Below are 26085 nucleotides of genomic sequence, written 5' to 3' on the forward strand. Positions count from 1 at the left end.
AAAACCATAGTGACTCTATTGTATGACAACTTTAAAAATATATAAGCCAAACTTGGACAAGTCATTACACTTCCTTGGGCCAGGGAATTGAGGGTGAAAACTTAGATCTGAAACACAACAAAACTTAACTGTACCTTCATCAAGGAAACAATTGGGCGGTATTAGATGACAAAATCAACTCAACGAGCCAAAAATTGTTGCCTGTCCAGATCAGCTAGGTCATTTGGGATAAGATTTGTTGAAAGTCAGTGTACTGCATGTACATGGCAGTAGGTGTCTTCAGTAAATTGTCATGGCCAAGAGCAACCACTTTGACTAATCCTTTTTATACTGAAAGGAGGTTCATTGAAGAGCCAAAATCCAAATCTTGATGCTTCTGGAGCAATTTTGAAGTGCCAATACATGCTTTGATATGTAGGATTTAATCCCTTTCACCCTGTATTTGTGACAAACGTCTTAAACACCACAAAAAGACTTTATGGCCAGCATGATTTCACACTTGGATTTGCTTGTAAAGACCTTTAATGAGTTTTTATAGTGCTTTGTAATCCATCTTTTTCACTTTGTTTCAATACTTCAAAGTAAACAAGGCTAGTTCATGCTAGAATGTATCTCAGACACAAATAGTGACAATAAATTTGAATGTATGATTTCTAATTGACTAACGGCTTCTTTGCCCTCGAACTTTGTGCCACCCCTATATATATTGCGTACAGTGTTTCCACCGTAAGCGGAATGGATTGGAGTAACTCCGTACTCTCCTAGTCAATCTTTAGGGGAGTGTTTTGTTGCCATTTCGAAATACAACAGAATTTTGATAAAATAAATCATGTGGTGAGTGTCTTTCGTTATCATGAACGTACATGCATTTACCATGTATTCTCTTTCCATACAACTCTGATTGGTGAACAAAGTGCCGCACGGGACCAAAACGTTTTCCTTTATCAAAAGCAGACACTCTTCTCCCTTGATTTGGAAGTATTTCATGTATAAAACTAAATTGCGACCTTTAGTACGCATTTAGTTCTTGTCACAGCACCATGAAGTCAGTATCGATCCTACCCGTTTTGTACCTTGGTTTAGTTCAAGCCAATCCCAATTGCATGTTGCAATACGAGCAACTCGGGCGTTGTTATAGCACTCATTTGATGCAAAGGACAGAACATATTCCGCCCATTAGTCTTTGCGATTTCCTCACTAAGGCTCTCCAATGTGTGGACATTCTTCGATATTGTGTCAGTCAGGAAGACCTGGACAATGAAAGAGATTCCCTATTTGGCGTCATGATTCACAATCCAGATGTGGTGAAGTTGGATGATCCCAATCGATGCCGGATGGTGCGAAACGGCAAAAGAATGACCTTCACCAGCCTTTGCTCGTTTGAAGAAGCGAAACTACCCCATCAAAGGTCAGTTCAATAGTAATCGAGAAATCCAATGGAGCCTCATGATATGATTTGAGTGATTTATTTTAGAACAAAAAAGTGCATGGCCAGTGTTTTGGAAAAGTTCTTTAGAACTCATCGGCATTCGGTGCTTGGATTGTCGGATTCTCATCAATGTGATCTTCTGAAGGACGTAAGTAAAACAATTTTGCTCTTACGGTGTGGTCTTAAAACATATCGAAAAATGGCAAATACACACACTTGATGTCGTTCTTTCTCACTTTTAGGCGTGGGGTTGCATTGACAGTTTTCTTCAAGAATGCGCTTCGACGGAAAAAGAACGAATCACTTACCGGAATTCGAACCTAAAATCATTTATCGAAACGGTTCGAAATCAAGGCTACGATTTGAATCCTCGAAATCTAAAGAACTGCCACCTTCTTGTTTGATTATGAATTTTAAGTAGCTATTGGAAATACAAAATAAGCTAATAGTATAACAACTCCAACGCTTGAAGATATTTCCTTTCCTCATGTTCAGTGAATAATAACTTGGTATCTTGACTCGAGCCCTTGTACGGTTGGGCTCGCATTGACAGGAAAAAGTTCCAGAGTAGGTCATTGACAGAGTATACGACGGACAACGACCAAAATTTCACCCACCCATAACCTGTTCACCGGCACAAAGTTCAAGAAAACGCCTGCATCATACAACCAGAGTCAGGTTCTAGGCCTAGTTTGCTGCAGTGCTGAAGACGGTCTCAGTTGGTGTCTGACAGTGTTCAAGATGAGTTTAAAACACAACGCTCTGATTTTGTTGGTTCCTTTCCTGGTGATCTCTTTGGCCAAGGCTTTGCCTATGTGCGATGAGGAGATGGAGAAGAAATTGAACCATGACTTCAACATCTGTCAAGCCCATGCACAATCCAAACTGAGAAACGCAAGCCTGGACATCTGCACCTACTTTGATGAGACGGTCAATTATTGTGGGAACATTATGGCACCTTGCCGAACGCCCGAGGTCTTGAAGTAAGCTCTTTGAGGTAAATGAAAACCCCAGAGAGTTAAAACTGACGATTAGTATTCTTTTGCTAACAGACAGACCAAGGAGAATTCCCTTAGGGTGGTTATTGGAGTCCTGAAAGTTGAAAAAACGTTCGAGTTTGAGAATTGTTCCATCATCCAAGAGTATGGTATTGACATTCAGTCGAAAGACGAGGGCAAGATCATTGACGGCCAATGCAATGAAGTTGCCTTCCAAGAGGCTTATCAAAAGTAACTTTGAGAAACTATTCCCTTTTATTTATTCACATCATTAAGCATCATATAATATCAATTTGGACTGTCTCAGGTTTTTCGCCTGTAAAAAGGAATCAGAGGACAACATGAGAGCCTTGATGACCAAACTTTTTGAAGAGAAAGCGGATCAAAGTGAGCGGGATACGGTGGTGTGCAATCACTTTCAGCACGTAAGAGCTCATTGCTTGATTCTTTACAATAACATTTTTTTGAATAGTGATTCTCCTTTTTTCAGACCTTGAATGATTGTTTCCTTGAAGTGAAGAAATGTACCACGTCGCGAAGGAATTGGTTGGCTTCACGAAAGGCATTTATTGTTAGTGCCAAGAAAACGAATAAAACGAAGAAGCTCGGTTTGAACCTCGACAAATGTGATTTTAAGCTGACCAAACACTCTCAGGATCCAATTGATTTGGCGGAGGATGAAGCAATGGACGAAGTCGAAGTTATGGATGGAGATGATGACTAAGAAGAATAAATGTAATCTACAAATGGCATGAGATTTAAATGGTTTATTATGACAAGAAAGGTACAAAATACGATGAACGAGGTGCAAGTTCAATATTCGTGTTGCAGGACTAGTAACAAAGAGAGACAGGCGATATCTGTACAGGTCAGAATACCAATTCGAGAATGTGGGTACACATCGATCATCGGTTTCATTTGCATTGGGAAGAGATTTGCATGAATGTATGTGCGGTTAGTGTAAAACATAACTAAATCGTTATAAATACTAATGTAAAATGAGTCATTTGGCGTGGCCGTTGACAGAGTTGACTGGAACTGAGTATTCATCCTCTTCGTCCTTGCTTTGATACAATTCAACGTAATCGGTTATGGCCCGATAGATGAACTTGTATTGGTTCTACGAACAAAGACAAACAAGTTTATATTTTTGTTCATAAAGTCGGAAGGTTGCATCAAGCTTACCACATGTTGGACCATGCCCTGACGTTGAGATCTCAGTTTTCTGACCACGGTGAAGATATCCGCTCTACCTTCGGTTTTGATTTGTTGCACAAGGCAGCTTAACGCCACATACACGGAGCTTCTATCCGATCCACATCTACAGGAAATAAATATTTTTACAGTCGAAGTCTTAAATCAGGTCAAGCACAACGACAGCAATACTTACTTGCAATGAACAGCGATGGGCCCAGGAAGGCCTGATTCAAATTTAAGTGCTGCAGCGTGCTCCACCAGATCTAAAAAGCCATGTGTGGCTGAGGGGACATCCGATGCATTTTGACCTTTCCATCCACTGTACATAAAATGCACCAGGCTGACCTCCTCGTTCACCTGAACGATGAACAAATGACAAACCATTACTCCACCTTGAACTAACCACAATTATTGTATCAGACCAATAAGTACCTTGGTGTTGTGAATGAGAAACTCTCGTTTGATGTACGAAGGGAGTTTGTCGGTGCTGATTTGCTTGACGTGGATGGCTCCAAATTTGACCTCATTTTCTTCCCAATAGTGCCACGATTGGTCCCCGGTGAGCATGACCATGGTGGAGATATTGTGTTCGGTGACCATTCGCCAAAAATCTTCGGCAGTTGAGGGTAATGGATCCTGAAAACAGATATTCGTTTGATATTAGTTGCAAACCGATTTTTGCAGTGAACTTTGTTTGCTCTTTAGTACTTGTGTTATAATGAAGGATTCGTCATTGTTGTAGCCTTCGATAAAGGAAGCATTGATGTAGGTGGAATGTGGTCTTTGTCCATCGGGTGTGAGAATCACTCGGTTTCGATCGAATGGGATAACCGAATCACACTGATTTTTGGGCTTGTTTTCGTCATTAGTTCCTGTAAGGATCAGTTACATGTAAAGATGCATCGAACTAAAGGCTGGAAATATATTTTAGATTTGCTTACCAACGGAAAGAGCTTTTCGGTCATCCACAATATTGGCAAGCCGACCGAATTCTTCATCAATTTTCTTTTGGTCCGACTTGAGTTTCAGCCACGTGACCTTCATTTCTGAGGCCTTGATTTCGGTGTCCCCAAACTGAGCTAACTCCATGATTGCGCGGTACACAAAGATGTATTGTTTCTACAAGATGATAATTTCATCCATTATTTACCTCAAGGACAAAACACTTTTACAATAATGGAACACTTACGGCTGATTGCACTAGGTAGTTTCTGGAATGTCGCATGTCGCAAATGAGTTGATGGATTTTGACCTCATTCTCGTCCTCGATCTGTTGCATCAATGAGTCTATGGCTATTAGTGTTCCGGATCGTCCCACACCTGCGGAACAGTGAACCACGATAGGGCTGCTTCCTGTCCAAGCCTCGTTAATTCTTTTGGAAAATCTGAAATTGACAATGAAAAAATTAACAACCTATTAAATTCAAGACGCACTATCATAAAAAAAATTGAAAGGAACACTGATCTAAAGTAAGGCTTTTTAAAGTAAAGCAAAGCTTTTCATCTAATCCAATTTTTAGTTTGGAGAGAACCCCTGCAAAATAAGATTTTATTTTTTTGTTTTTGATAGGTTATGTAGAGTATCAGTCAGGTTCTGCTCTTTAAATGGAAATCAGTTCGGCAACACTGATTCAAAGTTGCAGCGGAAAGCAATTTTTTATCAGGAGAGCAGTGAGCGTAAACGATGGGTTTACTATTTCTTAAGTTGCAATGGCAGAGAAGGTTCAGAATCACCCAGATGCAGGTATGTAAATTCAATTCAAAGAAGTTTCAGAGCTATTTGCATCCTTTGTAGTGATTTAAACACTTTGAACTCGCCGAGCTTATCTTAGAAACGAGTGACACTTACTTCATCATGCCAGGGGCGTGCTCAGGGGCGTTGAAGTCTTTCCACTGAAGATAATGATACTGGTACACCTTTCGAGTTTCCTTGTCGTTTTCACCTTTGGTAACAGTCATGAGAAGCTCGCGGACGATGAAATCCGAATAACGAGTCTCGGTGCAAAATCCCACATTAATGATTACTGGTCTTGTGCAATAGTTATGATCGCCAGCTTGTGGCCAATATTGAGCGCATTTAACCCGGTTGTATTCCTCTAAGTTGGTGAGCATCACTATAAGATCCACTCCTTGCTCATAGACCATTCGCCAAAAGTCTGCCACAGTGTGATCCAATGGACCTTGAGCACAGATCCAACGTTTGCGGTCTTTGTAACCGGGAACGAAATTGGCATTGATATAGTCTGAAAAATCCACGTCCTCAATTTGGCTAATCTTGACCCTAGTTTGGTCGTAGCATTTGATATCAGGGTATCTGTTCTTGGGTCGATTCTGGGGATTATCACACACCTCCGTGGTCCGGTCTGGGAACCGATCCGGTAATTGTTCGAATTCAGATTGGAAGCCATAATCCGAGTCCTTGTGACGCTCTAAGTAAGCGGAGACAAGGTCGTTTTTGTGAATGGGACCTATCTCTGGCTTTGGAACCTCCGGCGTTATGAGATACTGCGAATGATCGCGCCCTCTAATTGTTGTGTACAAATGACGGAAGGACCTGCGGAGGCTCATCTCCACACCCCCTTGGGTGGCTGCCACTTTCTTCGAGTATCTTCGTAAGAAAACCAAGGCAACGAGCAACGCCAGAGCGACAAATACCAGACCGGCCAAGATTCCTAGAATTGCCACCAATAGGGCATTGATCTCTCCGGCTTCAATTGAAACCGGATCGCCAGGCTTTCTTGGACTCATGTAAGGGCTTCGGCCAACGGCTTGAGTTTCAGGAATCACTAGCTCAACAAATGCGGTGTAATTGGCGTCCGGGTCCAGAAAACCATCTTCGACTAATTCTGTTTGTTGGAGAACAGCTCCTGCCGACCTTTTTCCTAGTAGTCTACTTTCTGCTTGTCTGGCAGCTTGAAGTAGATGGGCCCTCACTCCAGTTTGGCAAGCTGGGCATCCTCCCATGTTGGCCGAAAGAATATTCTGTCCGTCACCAATAAACACGTCTTTGCCCATGAAGTTGGATCCCAAGATCTCGGCAATGTATGCCCCATAGTCGTGGGATGCCCGATGGACCTCCCGATACGTCCTCAGCTTTAACTCGGATTGATGAGGTAAATCGTGAGAGCTTTGACCTTCACGTAGCTTGACAACAATCACCCTCAAACAACAGATCTTCCCATTACGCTCCGACATCCTAGGCATTCTTAGGCGAAACACGTGATGATCACTCCGGAACTCACTATACCATTGAAACCGATTCAAGTGTTCAGCACGAGGAGGCAGTTGCCGCATCTTACAACTCGTGGCCGTAGTCTCTCCGCATTCTTTACGTCGGGTCACGGCACACACTTCCACCGTATAGTTCGTGTTAGGCTTGAGAAAGTCAAAACGCGTACGAGTGCTGGACACATCCTCGGTCTTCACTTCTGGTCCCAGCAGCTCCACCTGAGATTTTCCGTCTTGGTCATAATAGTTTGCAACTCCCCTGAGGTTTATCTGGAAGACAAGAACAAGACAGTCATACAGCATGACTTCGTTATCATTCCTTGGATACCATTTTTAACTCACGTTATAAAACTCGATCTTGCCGAATTTACGCTTGGGCTCCCTCCACTTCACCTCGACAAAATTCATGCCCGAGATGTTGTCGTGTTGGCAAAATAACTCGACAAAGGCCGGAGGCCCTGAAAGACCATCTTCGGTGGAAGCACTCACGCTGTTGGAGGATTTCCCGCATTCGCGGGTGTACTGATTGCAGGCTGCCACCGTGAAAGAATAGTTCTTGGCCGGCTCCAAGTTGCGCCATAAATAGAACGGGTAGTCTTTGGATGGATGGTAAATGGTCAGCTCTTGATCATCAGTCTTCCTGTTGAGTTTGTAGTAGTCAATGTGGTCACTGAGTCGTTCCTCATCAGGTGCGTTCCAGCCAATTGAAATGGAGTTCCAAGTCAAACCTTTGACGCCAACAGTTGGAACAAACACTGGATCAAAGTCCAACGTTTTGACTGGTTTGTGGAATAAGTCATACTCGCCCATTCCCATGGAGTTTTTGGCACCAAGCTTGATGTGGTAGGCAGCGTTAGGAACGAGACTTTTCATTACAAACGAGGTGGCCTGAGTTGGAATTTTTTCGGACAAGAAAAACTCCCACGAATCCTCGCCGCTTTGTCGAGACTGCCAAAAAAGAGCGATACTTTTTTTCATTCTGTTCGGTACACTTTACTCCGTTGTTTGTTCACTTACAGCTAGAAAGTAGTCACTGACTGGTAAATTCCAATCCTCTAAGGTCCAGTTGAAGTAGAGCTTGTCTTGATCTACAGCTCTAACATAATCAATTTTCACCGTGGGTTTGTCCAAGACATAATTCTCTAAGATGACTGTGTCTGTTCCATATTCGTTTTCCGCGTGGCATAAAAATGTTCCGTTATCCGAATGTTCCAAACTGCAACAAAATGAATGGGGTAAGTATCAGTTTTGCCCTAGTAGTTCCACCTTGAACTTCATACTTGATGATCTTGAGGAATGAGGTCAATTGAGTATCCGACTCCTCGGCTGTGGTCAGTTCGTACTTTGGGGGATTGGTCGTGATCTCGTTCCCATACCGAATCCATTTGATGACCGGCAAGGGTTTCGCCTTAAATGAGCAAGACATCTCCGCGCTTTGACCTTTTTTTGCTCTGGTATCATTCTTGGTCACCATCTTGGGAGGAGCTAAAAGTAGTAGTTGCCTTGAAAGTCCATTTTATTGGTCATTCATTCATTTCGTGAAGGAAATTGATTCGTCTACTCAGGTCCTCCATTTCCTTCGTCGGACCAAGCAAGACAACTAACCCACCCCATCTCCCTCTATTTATGTACGCCATTATTACCCTAGGGGGAAGTACCTTGAACACCGGAAATTCGTGCAGGCACTCTTGGTTGTTTTCTGTCTCAAATTGTCATGTTGAACCATTCAAATCATCGAACGTCTCGAGTTTCAGCATTGCCGCCAAGCCACGAATTAGTAAGATTGCAATCGTTATCATTTACAGCATGATGTGGCACTTATCAATGAACCACTCCAAGACCAATTACGCGATGCTCGAAACCACTACACAATATGTATATGTGGTAAGAGGGATTTGGTTTCTAACGATGATAAGCATGGTTGCCAAGGATCTCGGTGAAGGAAAACACTCCATTGCCAATGTAATCAAGAGGGTAAAATTGAATTTCCGATGAAGGAACATTTTGGCAACTTGAGAGAAGAGAAAATGCATGATAGAAATTCCTGGATTGGTTGGTGCTTCCTTGGTTTACGGCGTTTTCCCACGCACAAAATAAAACGTAAATTGCGGTTTACCCTCGATTTTCATTGAAGGGAGATGCGAGCTCATCGAGACTTTCTCGCAGAATTCAAGTAGAACATTACTTTTTCTCGTTGTCCTTCCTTTTCATAATTTTTGTCATTTTATAATGACTTGAGGATACCAAATTTGACAAGAACCAAAATGGATTACTCATCACTTCAAACATGACTCAGGATTCAAGACACCACTCAAGCCTCAACTTAAATCACGACACTCGCCTATAGAAAAAAACATTTTCCTCGTTCTCAAGCTCTTGGGATACCCATGTGAGTTGTGAATATAAAGCTACGTGATCCTAGAACAGATACACTTGAGCGTTGCTGGCTGGCATTTCTAGCTTTTCTCAGCAACGAAATTCCGTGGCTCCAACTAAAACCTGAAGAGGTTTCACAATTCAATCATGTCCAGTCCATTTGTCACAAGACGCAAAAAAACGAGACAAAGGCGAGAATTAGAAAACATTCCTCCTCCGGTCAAAAGACAAGCTTTGGCAATTCCTATTCGAACCTCTGGGTTTATGTCAAATCATTGATGATGAAGATGACGACTTACCAAACACATCGAGAAGGATGTTCTGTCTACTGGGTTCTTCCAGGGCTTTCCCGGGAATGTGAAGGACTTCCCGAGCCACACAAGAGTACACTCCAGCATCACCCCAATCCACGCGATAAATCTCCAATTCTGACGAAACATTTCCTTCCGAATTCTTCGACACGGATATCTGTAATCAAGTTCAACATTTTTGAGAGCCTCTAATGAAATTGACTTTATCAGACATGACAGTCAGCGCTCGAGGCGACAATTAGAAGGCCCCCAAAGCATGAATGATGTTGACATTTGTCGAGTTTTCTTCGTGATCAGTGTCAATTTCTACGCCTTGAGCCTCTTTGTTTCTCTAGAGCGAAAATGAATCGCCAGTGAAAGATGTCCATGGCTATCAATGAAGGTGTGAAAGATATTGTCTATTCAGTTTCGTGGGCAACAACAACGCAAATCATGGTACCTACATGCTTAGTAGTAGGTCGTAACGCAGATAGTGCAAGATGCACCCACTGAATGCAAACAGATCGTTCTGAATTCCTAGGGCCTGGTACGAGCACAAAAGGTGAAAGCTAGGCCCAGTGAGCAAATTTGCTCAAGGTCGGAAGTAATTGCATAACGGCCGTTTTGCGACTTATTTTCACGATAACAAACGAAAACAACCCCTCTTCTCTTATTTTGCGAAGCATACACATGCGAGTATGTTTTTTATGTCAATTATTGTGACAAATTGGCCTTTTATCGATAACATTCATCCACTGATGTATCTCGACATAAACTGTGAAGTAGCCCGGAGACTGTGATTTCGTCGTTAGAGGACGGAGCTCACCTGATATTTGTTGGAATTGGTGATATTTTCGTTCTGGATCTGCCACCACAATTGGACTTCGGCCGCTTCGCCAGATTGGCTCTGCACGGAGCATTGGAATTGTGCGGATTTCCCCACAATGGCGGCCTTCCGTTCCTGGAGCTCTTGTGCCCAGGTTCCACACACCAAAATGGAGCACAAGATGCTTACAGCACTGATTTTGTCCCAACCCAGTGACCATGAATTCAGCCGGAATGCCGGTCGACCCATGTGGAATGGATGTCCATCGTGGGTGATATTGAATTGAGCCCGTTTCCGACTCATTGTGATGTCGATCATTCCGGAGTCACATTGAGATTCACGTCATTCATTTGCGAGAAGCTTGGACTTGTTTCCAAGAGAATCTTTTTTTCTATGTATGTCCGCACCCTACCGCTCTGTCTACACTCGACTGCCCCCTCTCTCTCTCTATGGCTCTGGCTCCTCTATTAGTTTTTTGCTTTTGCCCACTTTCCTCCAGTCCGTCCTGAGCTCCTGAGCTCCTGAGTTCCTCTCACTCCCTTTCTTTCTCTTACCACGGGCTGGGTCGGCGTTATGACGTCGCCATCTAAGGTTCAATATTTTGGATGGAGCGGTTCCAGTTTTGAAAACAAATGCGTTAGAGAGTCTATGTAAATTAAGGTTGTATTAGTTATGGCAAAATCGTAGCCTTAAGTTGCACATGAATGCAAATGCATAATGAATTGACGGGGCAAACCTCAAAACTGATGAGGGATGGTATGTTTGGTCCTTCGAGCTCATTCTTGGATGATTAAAAGACCGGCATACCAAAGTTTTGGGATTAGCACACCAAGGACCAAAGAGGATGATAACCAAACAATAAAGCGACACTCCAAATAACAAAGGAGAAACCGAAAATACAGAGGGGCACATTAAGCAATTAAGGGATATGTTAAACTACATTGCACCATAAGTTGGTACATCAAACTTTAATGTGGCTCACCATTCTATGTAGAGGTACCCTAAACATTAAAGGGGCACATCAAACTATAACGCGGCACATTAAACTATAGAGTGGCCCACCAAAATACAAAATGACACACCAAACTATAAAGTGACAGATCAAACTATAAACGGGCACATTAAACCATTAAGTGGCACAACAAACTGTTAAGGAAGACATCGAACCAAAAAGGGAGGCGTCACACCACTATTTTGACTTTACACTGCTTTTGTTTGCAAGTAGCAGTGCCTGTGGGAGAGGCTAATACTCGTATCAACAATAATATGACATAATTGACCATCTCAAATGAGTTGGTAATTGTGATTTGGAATGAGGTTTTACATTTCAGGTAAGAATTCAAGCACACTCAGGCATTTTTAATAATGATGAACAATTTAAATAATGAACAAACCAGTATAGCAGGAAGCTCGAACATTTGCTTAACCAACATGATGATTTTGCTATCACTTCAGCGTAGGAAAATGATGAATTGTTTGTCTTTTTCCTTGTGGGTGCCACTTTGATCGTATGGTTTGCCGCCATATTAGTCCCGGGGGAGGAGAGTCCTTTGATTTTTGGACTTTTTTCGGACTCAAGCCCGGTGGAGGACTTGAATATTTTAATGGACGCAAGGTAAACAAAACGACTCATCTTGTTTTTTACTAAAATAAACTACACTAGTGAAATCATTATTCAAGGGTTGCTTTTTTTACAGGGTTGATTCATCACGGAATAAAGTCCGTTTCCTGGCGAAATTTGAGAAAAAGATGGAATCTCTTTTTTCGACGAGTCCAGACTCGAGTCCTTTTTTTAATACTCGAATCCAGCCAATTTCTCCAAAATAAAATAGAAGTCGCAAGTCTGGACTCAGCCCAGCACTACACAATGTATAATCGACAATTGCTTCTTTTTACGGAACAAAAGGTTAACACATGATTGAAAAAAAAAACCCTAGCATTTTTCGTTTATACGAACTAATGTTTTTGCAATCTCTTTAAGGTTGTGAGCACATTTCAGCTGAAATTTGTGTGTTCGCGTGGCATCACTGAGTAAGAGGGTGCGGATTTTTCGGGCCAGCAGACGCCGGTCAATAATTCTTGTACAACCAATCTGGCTGGCGACGCCCTTCCAAAACACTAAATTTGGCCTCTTTATTGTTGTAAGGGTGGTACAAACGTGATTCCTAACTCGTCTTTCAAGCCCAACTGTATCCATTACAACCTCACGAGTTTAAGGTCTTCTTTGAAGCGTACTGAATTGGTTGTTTTGGCAATAATTATGAACGCAAGGCAATGAGGTGTATACAGCACGTTTTTGGATGGTCTTTAATCGAACAAAAACCATTCGTACAGGTCGATGCAGTCACCCGCACTAAAATTAGACGGGCGGTGCACTGTCTGCGAAACCAGTCTCAACCAATCCGAACCGACTTTCAAAAATAGCGGAAGATATGAAAATCATGAACTTTTACGCCGTGCACTCTCTGTTCATTTAATTTCGATAAAAGCTTCATGTGACAATCAGGAGTCCGGATATAACTGGAGCTGCGTTGTACGGCTAAGTTCTTGAAGTTACGCTTTGTTTCATATTTTACTTACAATCCCGTTAGTAACCGTAATGCTCGCTTTGCCTATTTCAGCACAATTCATCAGATGCATATTGAATATTTCCTTTATGTTCTTTTCCAAGAGCGGTTATTTTTGTATAGTGAAGACTTGATTGTTTTCACTGCGGTAGTTGAATGGGGCATGACCTGACCAAAAGGGGCGCCGAGAATAATGGGAGATCCCCCTTTCCCTCGTGTGTTTGCATGGCGACGCCTCCTAAGTCCGATGTGAATCGTCTAATAGCTGGATGGACCCAAAGCCGCCGAAGGCAGCCTTCTTTCTATTTCCTCTTTTTCATTCTTCTTTCGGTTCTTTCTTCCCTTTTGTGAGTGTAGGGGCGAAGTTCGGGTTAAGAGGACAAAACCACGATGGACCGTGCACGCCCTTCCTGCGACGTCTTCTACATACAGTTCTACATTTTATCCCCATTGCTTTCAGTACGCACTTCTTCAACGACTTGGGAAAGTGCTGCTACAGCAGTCAGTCACTGCTCACGGACACTACTATCTAGTACTATCCCTCATGCTTTGGCCTCCAGGGCAAGCACGACCGAGGAACTGTCAAGGGATTGTAGTGGCCAAAGGGATTAGAAAGGACACACACACACACACACATAACACCAACCCACAAAATCAAGACCTCAGGTTTGGCCTTTTGTTTTGCAAACGGACTTTCAAGCTATTCCGAATGAGTTCATCTCGAAAGTCGGGGGTGCAAGTGGAGAGTGGATGCGAGTGAATTTTTGGTTTCTCATCCTGAGTTGAAAAGCTAAAAAGCTAATGTGTGTGTCTTGGAGGGTGCTTCAAGTTGGGTGTCATCGATTTTTAGGCCTTTCTCAAAAGACTGGCTTGTCAGGCGGCGCTTGGCAGCTGGGGTACTGTAGGGTAGAGGGAAGGCCTCTGTGGTTCAAAGGACAGGATGAAGGCCAAAGGAACAAACCGTTGAAGAATGAGCGAAAGTGAATTGGGGTGAGGTCCAGCCATCCCAAACGATCGGTAATTGGCACCATGACTTTGGAAATGTCTCAGTTCGGCTCGGAGTTGGGCCTTGGTCCGGGAATGGTCAATGGGTCCAATTCTCATAATAGTCTCCAGTCGGGGGACTCGATTGTGACATCATGCAGTGCCACGGTGGGCGGGCCTTCCATGGTGGTGAGCATTCCAACCAATGAATCTCGATACGAAGATGATCTTCTGGATGACCATGTACATAGTGCCGATGATTATGAAGATCACTTCGAGGGTTTGGAAGTGGGCAACGATCATGTTCCTTTGGGTGACATACTGGAAAAACTCGAAGCTTGCTCAGACGCCAAAAGCGGTCTGATCAGACTTCATGCTTCCGCTGAAAACGGCTCACCAACAATTTCAGCCACAGTTAATGTTGCTACACTGGACTTGAGTGATCCTGAAAGTATTCATCAGCACTTGTCCCAACTGAATGACACCGTGCTCAAAGTTTCTACCACATGCCTCAATCTCAACTCTGTTGCTCTCCCATTGGATGCCTACAACAACAACAACAACAACAAGAACAACAACAACGACGACGACAACCACCACCACCACCACCACCGCATTGTTAATGATCATAATAGTAATAGAAGTCACAACCGCCATCACCAGAACAACAACAATAATAAGAATATTAATATTAGTAATAATTATAACAATAATAATAATTACGATGGGAAAGTTGAAAATAATGAGGACTCCACAAAAGTTAATAACGAGAACTTAGATACCTGCTCCAATGAAGATGTGGACGATCTATCGTCATTGGACGACACTCAACACCCCACTTCAACTCATTCAAAGTTGGACTCGCATGTGGACATCGGTACGACGTCCAATGTCTCGAGCTTGTTGTCGTCCCTGATCGATACAAGTCCCTCAACAATGCCACCCACCCCAACCACAAATCTGCTACCAACAGCACCATGCCCGCCAGTGACCTTGTCGTCCCTCAATCCCTTGCCACCTCAAAATCAAACTTCTCCATCCCACCCAAGCGTCAACACTCAATCAATAACGAAGTCTCCAGCTCTTGCACGGAGAACCAACTCCAATGGTAAACCCATCACACAGATATGCAGTATCTGCTCAAAAGCCTTCAGCAATGCTTCAGCTTTGGCTAAGCATCGACTTACTCACAGTGAGGAACGACGCTACCAGTGCAACATTTGTAGTAAAGCCTTCAAAAGGCAAGATCACCTAAATGGTCATTTGCTTACGCACCGAAGTACGAAACCTTTTGCTTGCATGGCAGATGGATGTGGCAAGTCGTATTGCGATGCCAGATCCCTAAGGAGGCATAAAGAGAACCACCACAGTAACCTCAAAGAGCTATCAAGTGGCCCGAACGCACCGAACAATCAAGACAATAAAGCTGATGCTTCAACTCTGAACCTATCAGAATATGAGCCATCCGGATCCAACGAGGAAAATTCACTAGATCAAGTAAGTCCTGGACCTGTGGTCAAGACAAAAGGGCTCTCTCCTAAGCAATTTCAATTGATAGAGCAACTCATTCGCGACTCGAAAGCTTCCAGCACAAAAGCGGCAGCAGCCCTCAAGCCCTCCATATCAGCCTCTTCTGACAATCCAGGCTCTGCTGCCAACCATGAGGCCTCCGTTACGGCCTCCACCATAGCTGCTAAGGCATTGGCTGCTGTGCAAAGCAAGGCATTCCAATTGACGGCTATGGGATCTGTGCCCTCGACAACTCCGATAGGAGAACTTGCTCAAACCAATCCACCTTCTGTGCCTCTCCCAGATAAACCTGTGGAGTGTGCAATTTGCCAGAGGAAGTTCAAAAATATTCCAGCCCTCAATGGTCACATGAGGCTCCATGGAGGCTATTACAAGAAAGATGCCGATGGTCGACGAATTATCCCTCAGCAACCAATTGTTTCTCAATCTCATTCTACCACCCTTAACAATACCGCCACGACTAATGACAACAGTACACCATCTACGTCCCATCTTCGTCCCCTTTTGGAGGAAGGCATGAAGAAACGCAAGCATGAAGATTCTGGTAAAGGTGTTATTACCGCCTGTATGGGCAATGACAAACTTCCTCCAGAGGCCATCAAGATGCTTCATCAACATAATAGCTCAAATCAACCACCAATGAAGATACCTAATCTATCGACATCGACGACAGCCTCAACTCCTCAATTGACGATAACTCCGGCTACCCCATCAACTCCTCTTCCAAATCTGTCTTTTCGAAGTCTGCCTCCACCCAACACCTCTCAGCTTTTGGCAAATTTAGAAATCAAGGCGAAGGAAAGAGAGAGCTTTGCTAACCCTGTGACCAGTGGATATGGAGATTACCCCAGTGACGTGATATCCATGGTGACAAGTGCTAGCAATGTTGCCACCTCGGTCCAATCTTTGGCAGTTCCGGTAAGCAATGAGAAGCTTATTTTCCCCAATCGACCCGTGCCCATGAACTCGGTCTCCTATACATCATCGCACCTATTGAATCTATCGTCAAATATGGCCACCACGGTGGCCAATGCCCTCAGTAGCGTGATGACTTCGAGCACCTATGGGCCTAGCCTGATATCAAGCCCTCATATACAAAGACCGCCTTCTCCGCCGTTGTTTCGGATTCCCACCCAAATGTTGAGAGTGGACACAACCCTTGACAAGACGCCGAAAGTAGGGCCCGAGCATCAGGCGGATATTCCCGACCTATTGCACTTCGAGCCGGAGGATCTAGAATGCGAGATCATGTGGGATCCTGCCATGGGTGATAGGGTTGACTCTCATGCCATGCAATCCTTACTGCAGTTGGCTTCAAGTTCCCTGATGCCTGGAGCATCCAAGAACGAGGAGACTGCCTTGAAGATCCTTCAAACCAATGGAGGAGACGTCGAAGCCTCGCTCCAGCAGCTCTTGAGCGTTGATGTTCTCGAGTCCGAGAGTGCTTGGAGTGAGAGCGAGGTGAACTCGTTCTACGAAAGCTTAGTGCATCACCATAAGAACTTTTCGAGGATCGCACGAGAGATTGGTTCCAAGTCTGTCAAAGATGTGGTGGAGTTCTACTATCTGTGGAAGAACATCTGTCGGGATGAGAGTCAAAGCTTCAAGACGATCTTTTCCAGCACCTTGAATGTGTCTGCTCAAGTCAACGGTAAAACTGGTATTCCTGATGGCGAGTTGTCGCATAATAACAACGACAACTCCTAAAAAATCAAACATAAACCTGGTGCGTGTGGTGTCAGTTAGAAATGAGTCTCCGTTATGAATTGAAACTTGTTGAGGTTTTGATCGCCCTAGAACGCTCTCTCAGATAGTAACCAATAAGCAGTGCTCAATTTTGATTCAATTCCCATTTGATCTAGCTTCAAACTGAATTTACCTGGAATCTTTTGACTTTACATAGACTTTACATAGCTTTCCATCCTCTGAATTTCAGGTCTAGCCTAGACGTTGTCATCAACTTTTTTTCCCTTCTTCTTAGAATTTGCTACGCTCTTTGCGTTTCAGCAGTTAATAATGAATGCCATTCGTTCTTGTGGCAAAACAAACACCGGAAAGGCATTTCAATAATAGCTTTTGGTAGTCAGATTCAACAGGAAACGCAACTACTAGCTTCAACTGTACAATGGTTCGAGGATTGATCCCTCGTTTAGAAGAGAATAACCAAAACACTTTGTCCACTAGACTTTGACCCGTCCTGAGCAATTGACATTCTAACTCTGGAACTCGAGCTCACGTTCCGGTTTGATATATGCAGTCCTTTTGATCAGGAGTTGTCAATTCGTAACCTGCCAATGCAAAACTTAGTTATTCCATTCCGTTGCCATATTTCTACGTTTTGTTAGATGAATCACTCTTGATTTCCGCATTCTTTTTACCACTTTAGCCAGAGAATGAGAGAGCGCCCATCTTTCCCCCAAAAGACATCCTATGAAGCCATGTTCTAATCAATTATGTACTTCTCGTAGAAATGGCGAGGAGTTCAGGAATTCCTCGCCATAGAAACTGAATCAAGATCCTTGTACCTTTCATCAATCTAGCCAATCGTCAAGTCAACCAAGACAATCTCTATGACTTTATGAAACATATGTAAGGATGATGGATAGCCGCCAATTCGAAACTCTGACTTACTGTGGTACTACCCTATTTGGAATCCTCCTCCTATTGTTCTGCCGGCCAGCCCATAATCAGGCCCATTTCATGTGATTTTTTGGAATGCCGTCAATCTACTATTTGGTGTGATAATTTACTCAGATCCCATCCTTTTATGTAAATCAAACTTCTCCGATCCCCAACAACATCCGTCGTCATGTGCGCTCCACGGCTCAAAGTCCAAAACACGTGGTGCGCTCCCTACCCATCCTAAAAGACATCAGATATTCCACCCAAACTCAATGTACAATCCTCTACATGAATCCAAAAAGACAATCCTTTTTCAGGCAACACTTGCTTGCAAGACTCAAAACTTCTTGAATCATTCAGGACTGGCGCTTTTAAAAGTCAGGCGGAATTGACCTGGCCCAAAAAACCTACAATAACCGAACAATCAAAGAATCAAAGTCTCAATTCTTCTTTGCTCACATATAATTTTCTACCAATTTTACAAGAAAGGCACCATTATTTGGCTTCAACTTGTTAAATTGCCCTTCACTCCACTATTGTTTCTGTTCCCAGTTGTTAGCGGTACAATTAGATGTCAAATCCTAACCCAAAGAAAACGTTTTGGCCCCTCTTGACCCTTGATGAGTTTGCTGCATTCCCATTTTGAGTGTTTGTTATGTAAGAAGTAGGAAATATTAATGCTAAAAGACATTTTTTGCCCTGTGGGCATTCTTTTGCTCTACTAGTGTATATTGAAACCAGAGCCATTTTACCCTCATTATTATTATTATTATTATCATTATCACTATTACAACCATTATTCATTGACTTTACCTATATAGTATTTATGTATTGTTGTTACCGCAAATTAGCTTTCTATTACCCTCTAAACCATACTCCCCATTTTAGAAACTCTTTCGTGTGTTGAACTCTAGCTTTTCATATTTCAAAAATATTATACCACAAAAATGAATATATTTATGATGACAGCCATCCAAGTAATCAAAGCAAATGAACTGCAACTGCTGCTACCATTTTTGGTCAGAATCGTCATTTTTTGCTTCAAGTTGTTCAATTTCAACTTTTCTTAGTGTGAAAACAATATTATACCACTCTCAGATTTGTCCTCAATGATTCACTAGTTGCGAGTCAACGCTCTTCCTCGCCAGAGGGCTCTTATTCAAGTTCACTTTGTTATTTGCTGCATCTTCTCTTGTTCCTCAACTAAATAAATGCATTCAATTGAAAAAAAAAACATGTGCGCGCAGTTCGATTCTTTGGTGTGAATTTTAGAGTCGTTTTTGGGGGGATGTAGAAAATGTTTTTCTTTGTTCCCGAAAAGTCATCAGCGACGATGGTTGATCTGACATTTTGAGACAGTTGACCTTTAGCCTAAAATCTTGGTATAGGCGTATGCACCTTCTTACACTGCATCTTACACACTATACAAATCGATATAGTATTTCTTTCAACTTTAACTCAATCTACAAGTAAATTTATCATTTCAAACGTTTTTTCATAGTCTGATTAAGCATTGTCGTCCTGTGGCTTTGACTCAATCCAAGTAAGCTCAAGACACGCCAACATTTTAAGGAATTGATTCGGCTGGTACACACACCTTTTGAGTCACCGACCAGATCGGCTGCTGAAACTGCTGGTAACCTTGTAAAAGGTTATGGCTCTTCAATTCAGCGGATGATGGAAGTATCCCGGTGCTCGGCATCGGTATCTTCGCTGTCATCAGGAGGAAGAGGCCCTGCTAGGATGGTTGGTTACATATTTGTCGGTGGTAGGATTATTGGTTTGCCTCTGGATGAAGGAAGCGGGCCCGTATCTACCAATCCTCCACAAGACAGACAACTAGTGTTGCTTTGTCTTCAGAGAGTGCGAATGATAGCTTGAACGAAGAAGAAACTTTGGCTTCGCAACGGAAAAGAAAAAAAAGAGTGCCAAAGAATTGTTCTTGGATCATTCGCAGAATGATAAGAGCAGCCATTTTGTTTGGGGTTCTTCTCGCGGCCTTTGTTCAGGCGGAAGACTGGGCAATTCACGTTCCCGGAGGCAGCAAATTTGCTGATGATTTAGCAAAAGGCCACTCTTTAGAGAATCTGGGTGAAGTCATACCAGAGTCGAACATATTCCACATTAGAGTGCCGAAACACTCTCGATCTAAACGAGACACTGCTTCATTGAAGATAATCCATGATTCTTTGGAATCTCACGATCAAGTGGAGTGGTTGGAACACCAGAATACTCCATTGAAGAGAGTGAAGCGCGGCCCTCTACCACCTTTGGAACCTAACCGTTTTCTATCCCCTCGACAAAGTCAAGGCCCTCTTTGCTTTGTCAACACCATCGGTAAAGGCGAAGCGGGTCCCAAGAGGTGCGTGTTCCCGTTCCAATTCAAGGACAAGACTTACCTGAAATGCACGTCTGATCACTCCTCCAATGGAGCTCCTTGGTGCGCCACAGAAGTGAGGCCTGATGGAGAGGTAATCCCTGGTCAATGGGGGGATTGTGATGAGGAGTCATTTCAATGTTTCAATATCAAACCGGAAAGTGGGCCCTCCAGGCCTAGCCCTCCAAGACAATCGCTACCCCAAACATTGGCTGGCCCGAGGCTACCTCCAGGAGCATCATTTCTCAAAGGCCGACTCCCCCGACCTTTTCCTTTTCAACTTGGCCAAGATCAAGGTGGGTTTGGCAGACCACAGGGACAGGGTGGTCCACCTAGAGGATTCCCACCCCAAGGTCGACCTCGGCTACCTTTAAGCAACGATCCCAGATTTGGAGGCCCCGGAGGAAAATTGCCCCCTTTTTTCCAAGGTGGATTTCCTAATGGTGGCGGTGCCGGCAGGCTTCCATTCCGTGGCCCACCGCCCCCTGGGGCCCAAGGAACGGTGAATTTCTATGAAAATGAGATCGATCAGCCGTCCAATCTGAGTGCCTTGAAAACGAAACTGGACGATCCAGCGTGGCCGAGCATGTGGTTCTTAAACCGAGGAGGCGAATCAATGGATATGAATGTGGAAGACGCTTGGGAACAGGGCTATTCTGGCAAAGGGGTGAAAGTGACCATTCTGGATGACGGCATTGAAGTCTCCCATCCCGATTTGAAGGATAACTACGACCCTAAAGCCAGCATTGATTTCAACGATAACGATGCTGACCCTTCTCCCCGATATGATCCATTCAACTACAACAAGCATGGAACCCGATGCGCAGGAACCGTTGCCGCTTCAGCCAACAATAGCCAATGTGGCGTGGGAATCGCGTTTAATGCCAAAGTGGGTGGGATCCGGATATTAGATGGACCCATTGTGGACATGCTGGAGGCCAAAGCTCTCAGCTATAACCGGGATTACATTGACATTTACTCGGCGTCTTGGGGACCTGATGATAATGGCGAGACTGTGGATGGACCCGGAAAACTGGCCAAAAAAGCAATCGAGGAGGGAATAGCCAAAGGTAGATCAGGAAAAGGCTCCATCTTTGTCTGGGCGTCGGGTAACGGTGGCAAGCATGCCGATTCTTGCAATTGCGATGGCTATACCACTTCAATTTACACCTTGAGTGTGAGCTCTGCCTCAGAAAATGGGCTCATTCCGTGGTACTCCGAAAGTTGCTCGTCTTCCTTGGCCACCACTTACAGCTCTGGCTCTAAAACTGAAAGAAAAGTCGTTACCACTGACCTCCGCGGAGGTTGCACCAACAAGCATACGGGTACCAGTGCGAGTTCGCCTATGGCGGCCGCAATTGTGGCCTTAACTTTGGAGGCCAATCCCAATCTGACTTGGAGAGACGTCCAACATGTAACGGTCAGATCAGCCCGACCGGAGGGCAACCTCAAGGGAGGCAATTGGAGAACGAATGGCGTTGGCAGAATGTACTCCCATGCCTTTGGCTTCGGGCTGATGGACGCAGGGGCGATGACGAGACTGGCCAAGGACTGGACGACCGTTCCGGAGCAATTCAAGTGTACAACTGCCCCTGGAGCTTTAGCGGAGCCACTTGAAATCCTGCCGGACACCGAGCAAAGGATTGTCCTGAATGCTCAGGCTTGTCAAGGCATCAAATTCATTGAGCAGATTCATCTTCATATCGATTTGAAGTCTCTAGCCCGCAGAGGACAGCTATCTGTCATGCTCATCTCGCCAATGGGAACCGAATCTGTCCTCTTAGCTCCTCGACCCAAGGACCGAATCCGAAGTGGATTGGACTTGTTCAGCAAATGGCCAATGATGTCGGTCCACTTTTGGGGCGAGAGTGTTTTGGACACTGACACCTCCAGCAGTGATTGGACGCTGTTGATTAGAAACACCGGGGACCGGGAATCTACTCTTAATGACTTCCAAATCTCTTTTTACGGTACGGAGACCGATCCACAACCGGAGAATACACAAGGATCCCAAAGTGAGGACGCTGCCACCACCGCAAGCATTCCTAGAATTGATATTCAAGATGAAGCCACAACAGCCGGAGGTGAGGGGGAGCAAATGGAACCCGAAATAACTACTTTCCGACCCCAGGTTCAAGTCCCTGTGGAAGTGGGTGCTCCCATTGGCGACTCGAATGTCCCCGAAGATGTAGAGCTGATTGATATGACCAACAAGCCTTTGAAGCTTCAGAATCAGAATCAAGACATAGAGGACGAGGAAAAGTACAAAGAGGGCGAAGAGAACGAACAAGAGTTCGAAGGAGATAATGACGAAAACGAAGAGGGAGGAGAGGAAGACAGTTTGGCGACTCCCAAGTCCTCAGCCAGAAAAGCTCGAGTGCAAGAAATTCATCCGGATTCCTACATTGACTTTTCGTCTCCCGCGTGGCAAGGTGCCGAGATCCCAACCAACTAGATACCCTCAATTATTTTGGCCACGAGCTCTTGGCATGCAAATTGGAATACTCAAACCTGTGGCTCTCGATCACCGCGACACATCCACTTTCAACACGGCTATTGCAATGAATCCAGAAGTTCAGTCACCAAAACATATATTTTCTTATGTTGATAGAAGACATATTAATATATATTTTTGACATAACTTGAAACAGGTCTGAATCAGCACCTATCGTGAGACTTGGGGAGTGTGTGTGCACATGGGGCCTGAGAAAGCGTGGATTCCCGACAAATGGATGCACGCTCGAATTCCCGGGGATAGGGGATAGTTCGAGTGGGCTTGTGCCACCCAAAAGTACGAACTTGAGGCGCTCGCTTGTGTTTGGTTCTCAATTTGAGATCAGAGTGGATGATCTCCATAGAAGTATTAACATTTTTGTACTAACAATGCAGGAGGGAAAAGGAAGGGAAGAGAGGCCACGGGGTTAGTTGGATTTTGTTTGGAATTTGATTTGGATGGCGGTTTATTTCATGGTAGTATCACCGAGGAGGTCTTCAGATTCTCCAGATCATTGTCGTTGACTCGTTGAGGCGGCAGGCCTCAGGCGGGGTAAGCGAAACCCGCCTACCTCTTGGCACAAGCCGTGCACACCCATTCCTTGGGCACATCTTTGGCCTGAGCGAACCCATAACACGAGAAGTGACACCAGACTTGGCAGCCCGTGCATTCCACCATGGGCCCGTCATCCGCCGCTTTACCACACGTACAGGGGGCTTGGTCAGGCACTGGAATAAAAGAACAAGGAGAGCTTAGACTAGGCTCATGGGCCAAAGGAGGGGGGGGGAGGGCCAGTCCCCTGGAGTGACTTACACCGAGCGTTATGATGGGCGATATTCTCTTCGTCAGAGTCTTTGGGTCCCCTTTGACGAGCCTGTTTGTTCCTGGCGACTTGACGCCCACTACTCGAGCGTTTGAGGCCGCGGCCACGGCCTGATCCATGGCGAGGTCCTGGGGCTGGGCCACCCTTGGGTGTGAGGTTCAGGATGAAGTCTTGCTCGGCCACCGAGGCTAGTTGGGTCGGGTTCCGCACATCGGCTAATACAACTTTATTACTAGCTCGCATTTCGTCTCGGAATTTCTAAGGAAGCAAGATCATATTCATCAGCCTTTCATGACCGGTGGGCGTTGCTGGGTGGGCGGTGTCTTTCTTACCTGGGAATCTTGTTCGGTGACGCGTTCAAAACTGACCACAATGTTGGCAAAGTCCAACAGAGCATTAAAAGGGGAAGGCGGTCGAGGACGGGTCCAATGGGCGGGGCCAGCAGAGGCAGCAGGGGCAACAGGAGCAGAGGCCGGCGGCACCCGCTCTGCCACCCTGGCTTGAGACGGTGGCCAGGGAGCTGAGGGCGAGGCCGTGGGCGAGGCCGTGGGCGAGGCCGTGGGCGAGGCTGTGGGCGAGGCCTGGGGCGCGGAGGCCGGCAGAATACGGCCATTTTCCAAGGTGATGTCAATCACCACGGCCTCGGACGGGGCTGGCGGCGGGGCTGGAGGTAGGGTGGACGGTGTGATGGACGGCGTGCCCCGCGAGGCTAGCGCCACTTTAGGCACGCCAGCCAAGGGCGAGAGGCGGGATTTACTTTTATTCTTCCGTCGAGACGCCAACGGCTCCGGACCCAAGACCGAACTGGACTGAACCTGGAGGCGGGGCACCTCCTGATCAGGGGGCGAGCCCGACGGGCTGGATGGGTGGGACAGGCTGCCTAAATAAGCATGATCCACCGACAAATCGACTAGATGCCCAGGGAGAAAAAGAAAGTCAGCGTGTTAATCGGAACCGGATTGAGCCCCGGCCTCCTCTCCCATCTTACCGGCCAAATCCATGGAGGGCGTGAGCCTCATCTTCACCGCGGCCGCCATGACCTGGGGCGTGACGGCATGGAGCGTGACCTCCGGTCCACGCAGAGGGTCCAAAGCTGGGCTGCCAATCCCACGGGGCTCCGTGCCCGCTATTCAGCCCCAAGGGCCACGCCGATATCGACCACGCGAGACGCAGCGAGCACTGAGCTGGAGGCTAATCTTGGGGCCCAACGTGGCACCCTCCACGGTTCCGGGGAGTGATGGGGGTCTGGGGAGTGGTGTCAATGAGCGTGAGACTTGTCAGTTGAGCTCCATGGACTACTTGTGCACCACAACGAGAGTACGACCAGTACGACCTAGTACACTTCTGTCTATCTGAGCGAGTGGACTTCTAATTCTGGCCATCAGTTCGAGTCGTTCGAGTGTAGTAGCCATCCAGTCAGGGCGACCAGATGATGCTGACCCGGCCAAAACTGTGGACGGGAGTCTCATGGGATGGAGGTCCATGGACTAAGAGACCCAATCTGAACATGGTTTAGCATTATAGAGCGGTTAATGATTGGGCTATTACAGCCCGCTAATGCCGGCTCACAGGTCAGTCCAAAAGTGAAATGATTGGGCTTACACGGCTTACACCCATTGTGTCATCCAAACAAAACAGTAATAATTAAATCACACTTTGGGGGGGGTTCATAAAGACTTTGGAAATTTTCAGATTTCAGAAGAGAAATATTGTCAGCCGAGATCTGGCTCAGAAATGAAGGCTTTCTTAATTGTCAAAAAAATAAAAAATGTTCCCGGATGGCTCTAAGGTTTCTTCCCTGGATCTGGTCATCCTGAGTGGAGCAGCGATGATTGCTTCACTCTTCTATTCTATGCCTTTAAGTCTGTGGATTCCTCACCGACCCACGGACCCACGGACCGGGTGACTGTCTGTGTGTGTCTGTGTGTGCGAGTGTGGGTGAATGCCCCGGGCTAGACCCCAGGGGCGCCCGGTCCGAGTCCGAGTATAGTCAAACTGTGACGCGAATGGATTTCAGAGTCCATGGCCCTGGATTCTATATCTAGCGTTTGAAATGCGCTCTAGATGGTAATGATATGCTCATTCAGACACCGATAGTATTTACGGCAACCCTAAGCCCATGATGACCCGACCGACTCGACTTTTAGCCGTGCACAACGTTGGACAGTCTTTCGTCATTGGTCTAAACTTAGGCTCGGAGGGTCTCAGCTGTGTCCTCATTGGCTTAGATTCATTTCATGCTGCTAAGAGGTGGCCCATCGGGAAGAACCCCGGGCAAGAAATAGCTGGACGGCGTGGCCTGAATCGTCCAATAGATGATCGAAGGAATCAGTGATTTCTCAAT

General features: G+C 45.3%; 5 protein-coding genes and 1 long non-coding RNA gene across 6 annotated transcripts; 4 read left to right on the forward strand and 2 right to left on the reverse strand.

Moving 5' to 3' along the window:
* The first annotated feature begins 788 nt into the window (after positions 1–788).
* LOC131886215 (uncharacterized) lies at positions 789–3151 on the forward strand. The gene is made up of 6 exons (XM_059234481.1): positions 789–1408; positions 1475–1577; positions 1672–2412; positions 2482–2658; positions 2735–2852; positions 2918–3151. The coding sequence occupies exons 3-6, from the start codon at positions 2171–2173 to the stop codon at positions 3149–3151; spliced, it is 771 nt and encodes a 256-aa protein (XP_059090464.1). The 5' UTR covers positions 789–1408; positions 1475–1577; positions 1672–2170.
* Positions 3152–3179: 28 nt separating this feature from the next.
* Positions 3180–10806, reverse strand: LOC131886202 (tyrosine-protein phosphatase 69D-like). The gene is made up of 13 exons (XM_059234464.1): positions 10345–10806; positions 9528–9696; positions 8133–8337; positions 7870–8068; positions 7195–7800; positions 5474–7122; positions 4814–5009; positions 4566–4743; positions 4333–4496; positions 4057–4260; positions 3818–3981; positions 3613–3748; positions 3180–3547 (listed from the first exon to the last, which is right to left on the reverse strand). The coding sequence occupies exons 1-13, from the start codon at positions 10660–10662 to the stop codon at positions 3431–3433; spliced, it is 4305 nt and encodes a 1434-aa protein (XP_059090447.1). The 5' UTR covers positions 10663–10806; the 3' UTR covers positions 3180–3430.
* On the forward strand, positions 5026–12869 carry LOC131886218 (uncharacterized). The gene is made up of 4 exons (XR_009373899.1): positions 5026–5368; positions 11800–11959; positions 12042–12250; positions 12326–12869. It is a non-coding gene; the product is annotated as an uncharacterized LOC131886218 (long non-coding RNA).
* Positions 12870–13475: 606 nt separating this feature from the next.
* On the forward strand, positions 13476–19304 carry LOC131886203 (probable serine/threonine-protein kinase ndrD). The gene has a single exon (XM_059234465.1). It carries the CDS (start codon positions 13941–13943, stop codon positions 17130–17132), a length of 3192 nt encoding a protein of 1063 aa, XP_059090448.1. The 5' UTR covers positions 13476–13940; the 3' UTR covers positions 17133–19304.
* A 560-nt stretch (positions 19305–19864) lies between these two features.
* On the forward strand, positions 19865–23072 carry LOC131886204 (furin-like). Its single transcript, XM_059234467.1, has one exon. The coding sequence runs from the start codon at positions 20006–20008 to the stop codon at positions 22877–22879; it is 2874 nt and encodes a 957-aa protein (XP_059090450.1). The 5' UTR covers positions 19865–20005; the 3' UTR covers positions 22880–23072.
* On the reverse strand, positions 22999–25141 carry LOC131886213 (sterile alpha motif domain-containing protein 1-like). Its single transcript, XM_059234478.1, has 4 exons — positions 24730–25141; positions 24074–24651; positions 23732–23999; positions 22999–23646 (listed from the first exon to the last, which is right to left on the reverse strand). Exons 1-4 carry the CDS (start codon positions 24776–24778, stop codon positions 23486–23488), a joined length of 1056 nt encoding a protein of 351 aa, XP_059090461.1. The 5' UTR covers positions 24779–25141; the 3' UTR covers positions 22999–23485.
* Between the last annotated feature and the right edge of the window lie 944 nt (positions 25142–26085).

The sequence above is a fragment of the Tigriopus californicus genome, chromosome 9, assembly GCF_007210705.1.
Source record: "Tigriopus californicus strain San Diego chromosome 9, Tcal_SD_v2.1, whole genome shotgun sequence".
Taxonomy (NCBI): domain Eukaryota; kingdom Metazoa; phylum Arthropoda; class Copepoda; order Harpacticoida; family Harpacticidae; genus Tigriopus; species Tigriopus californicus.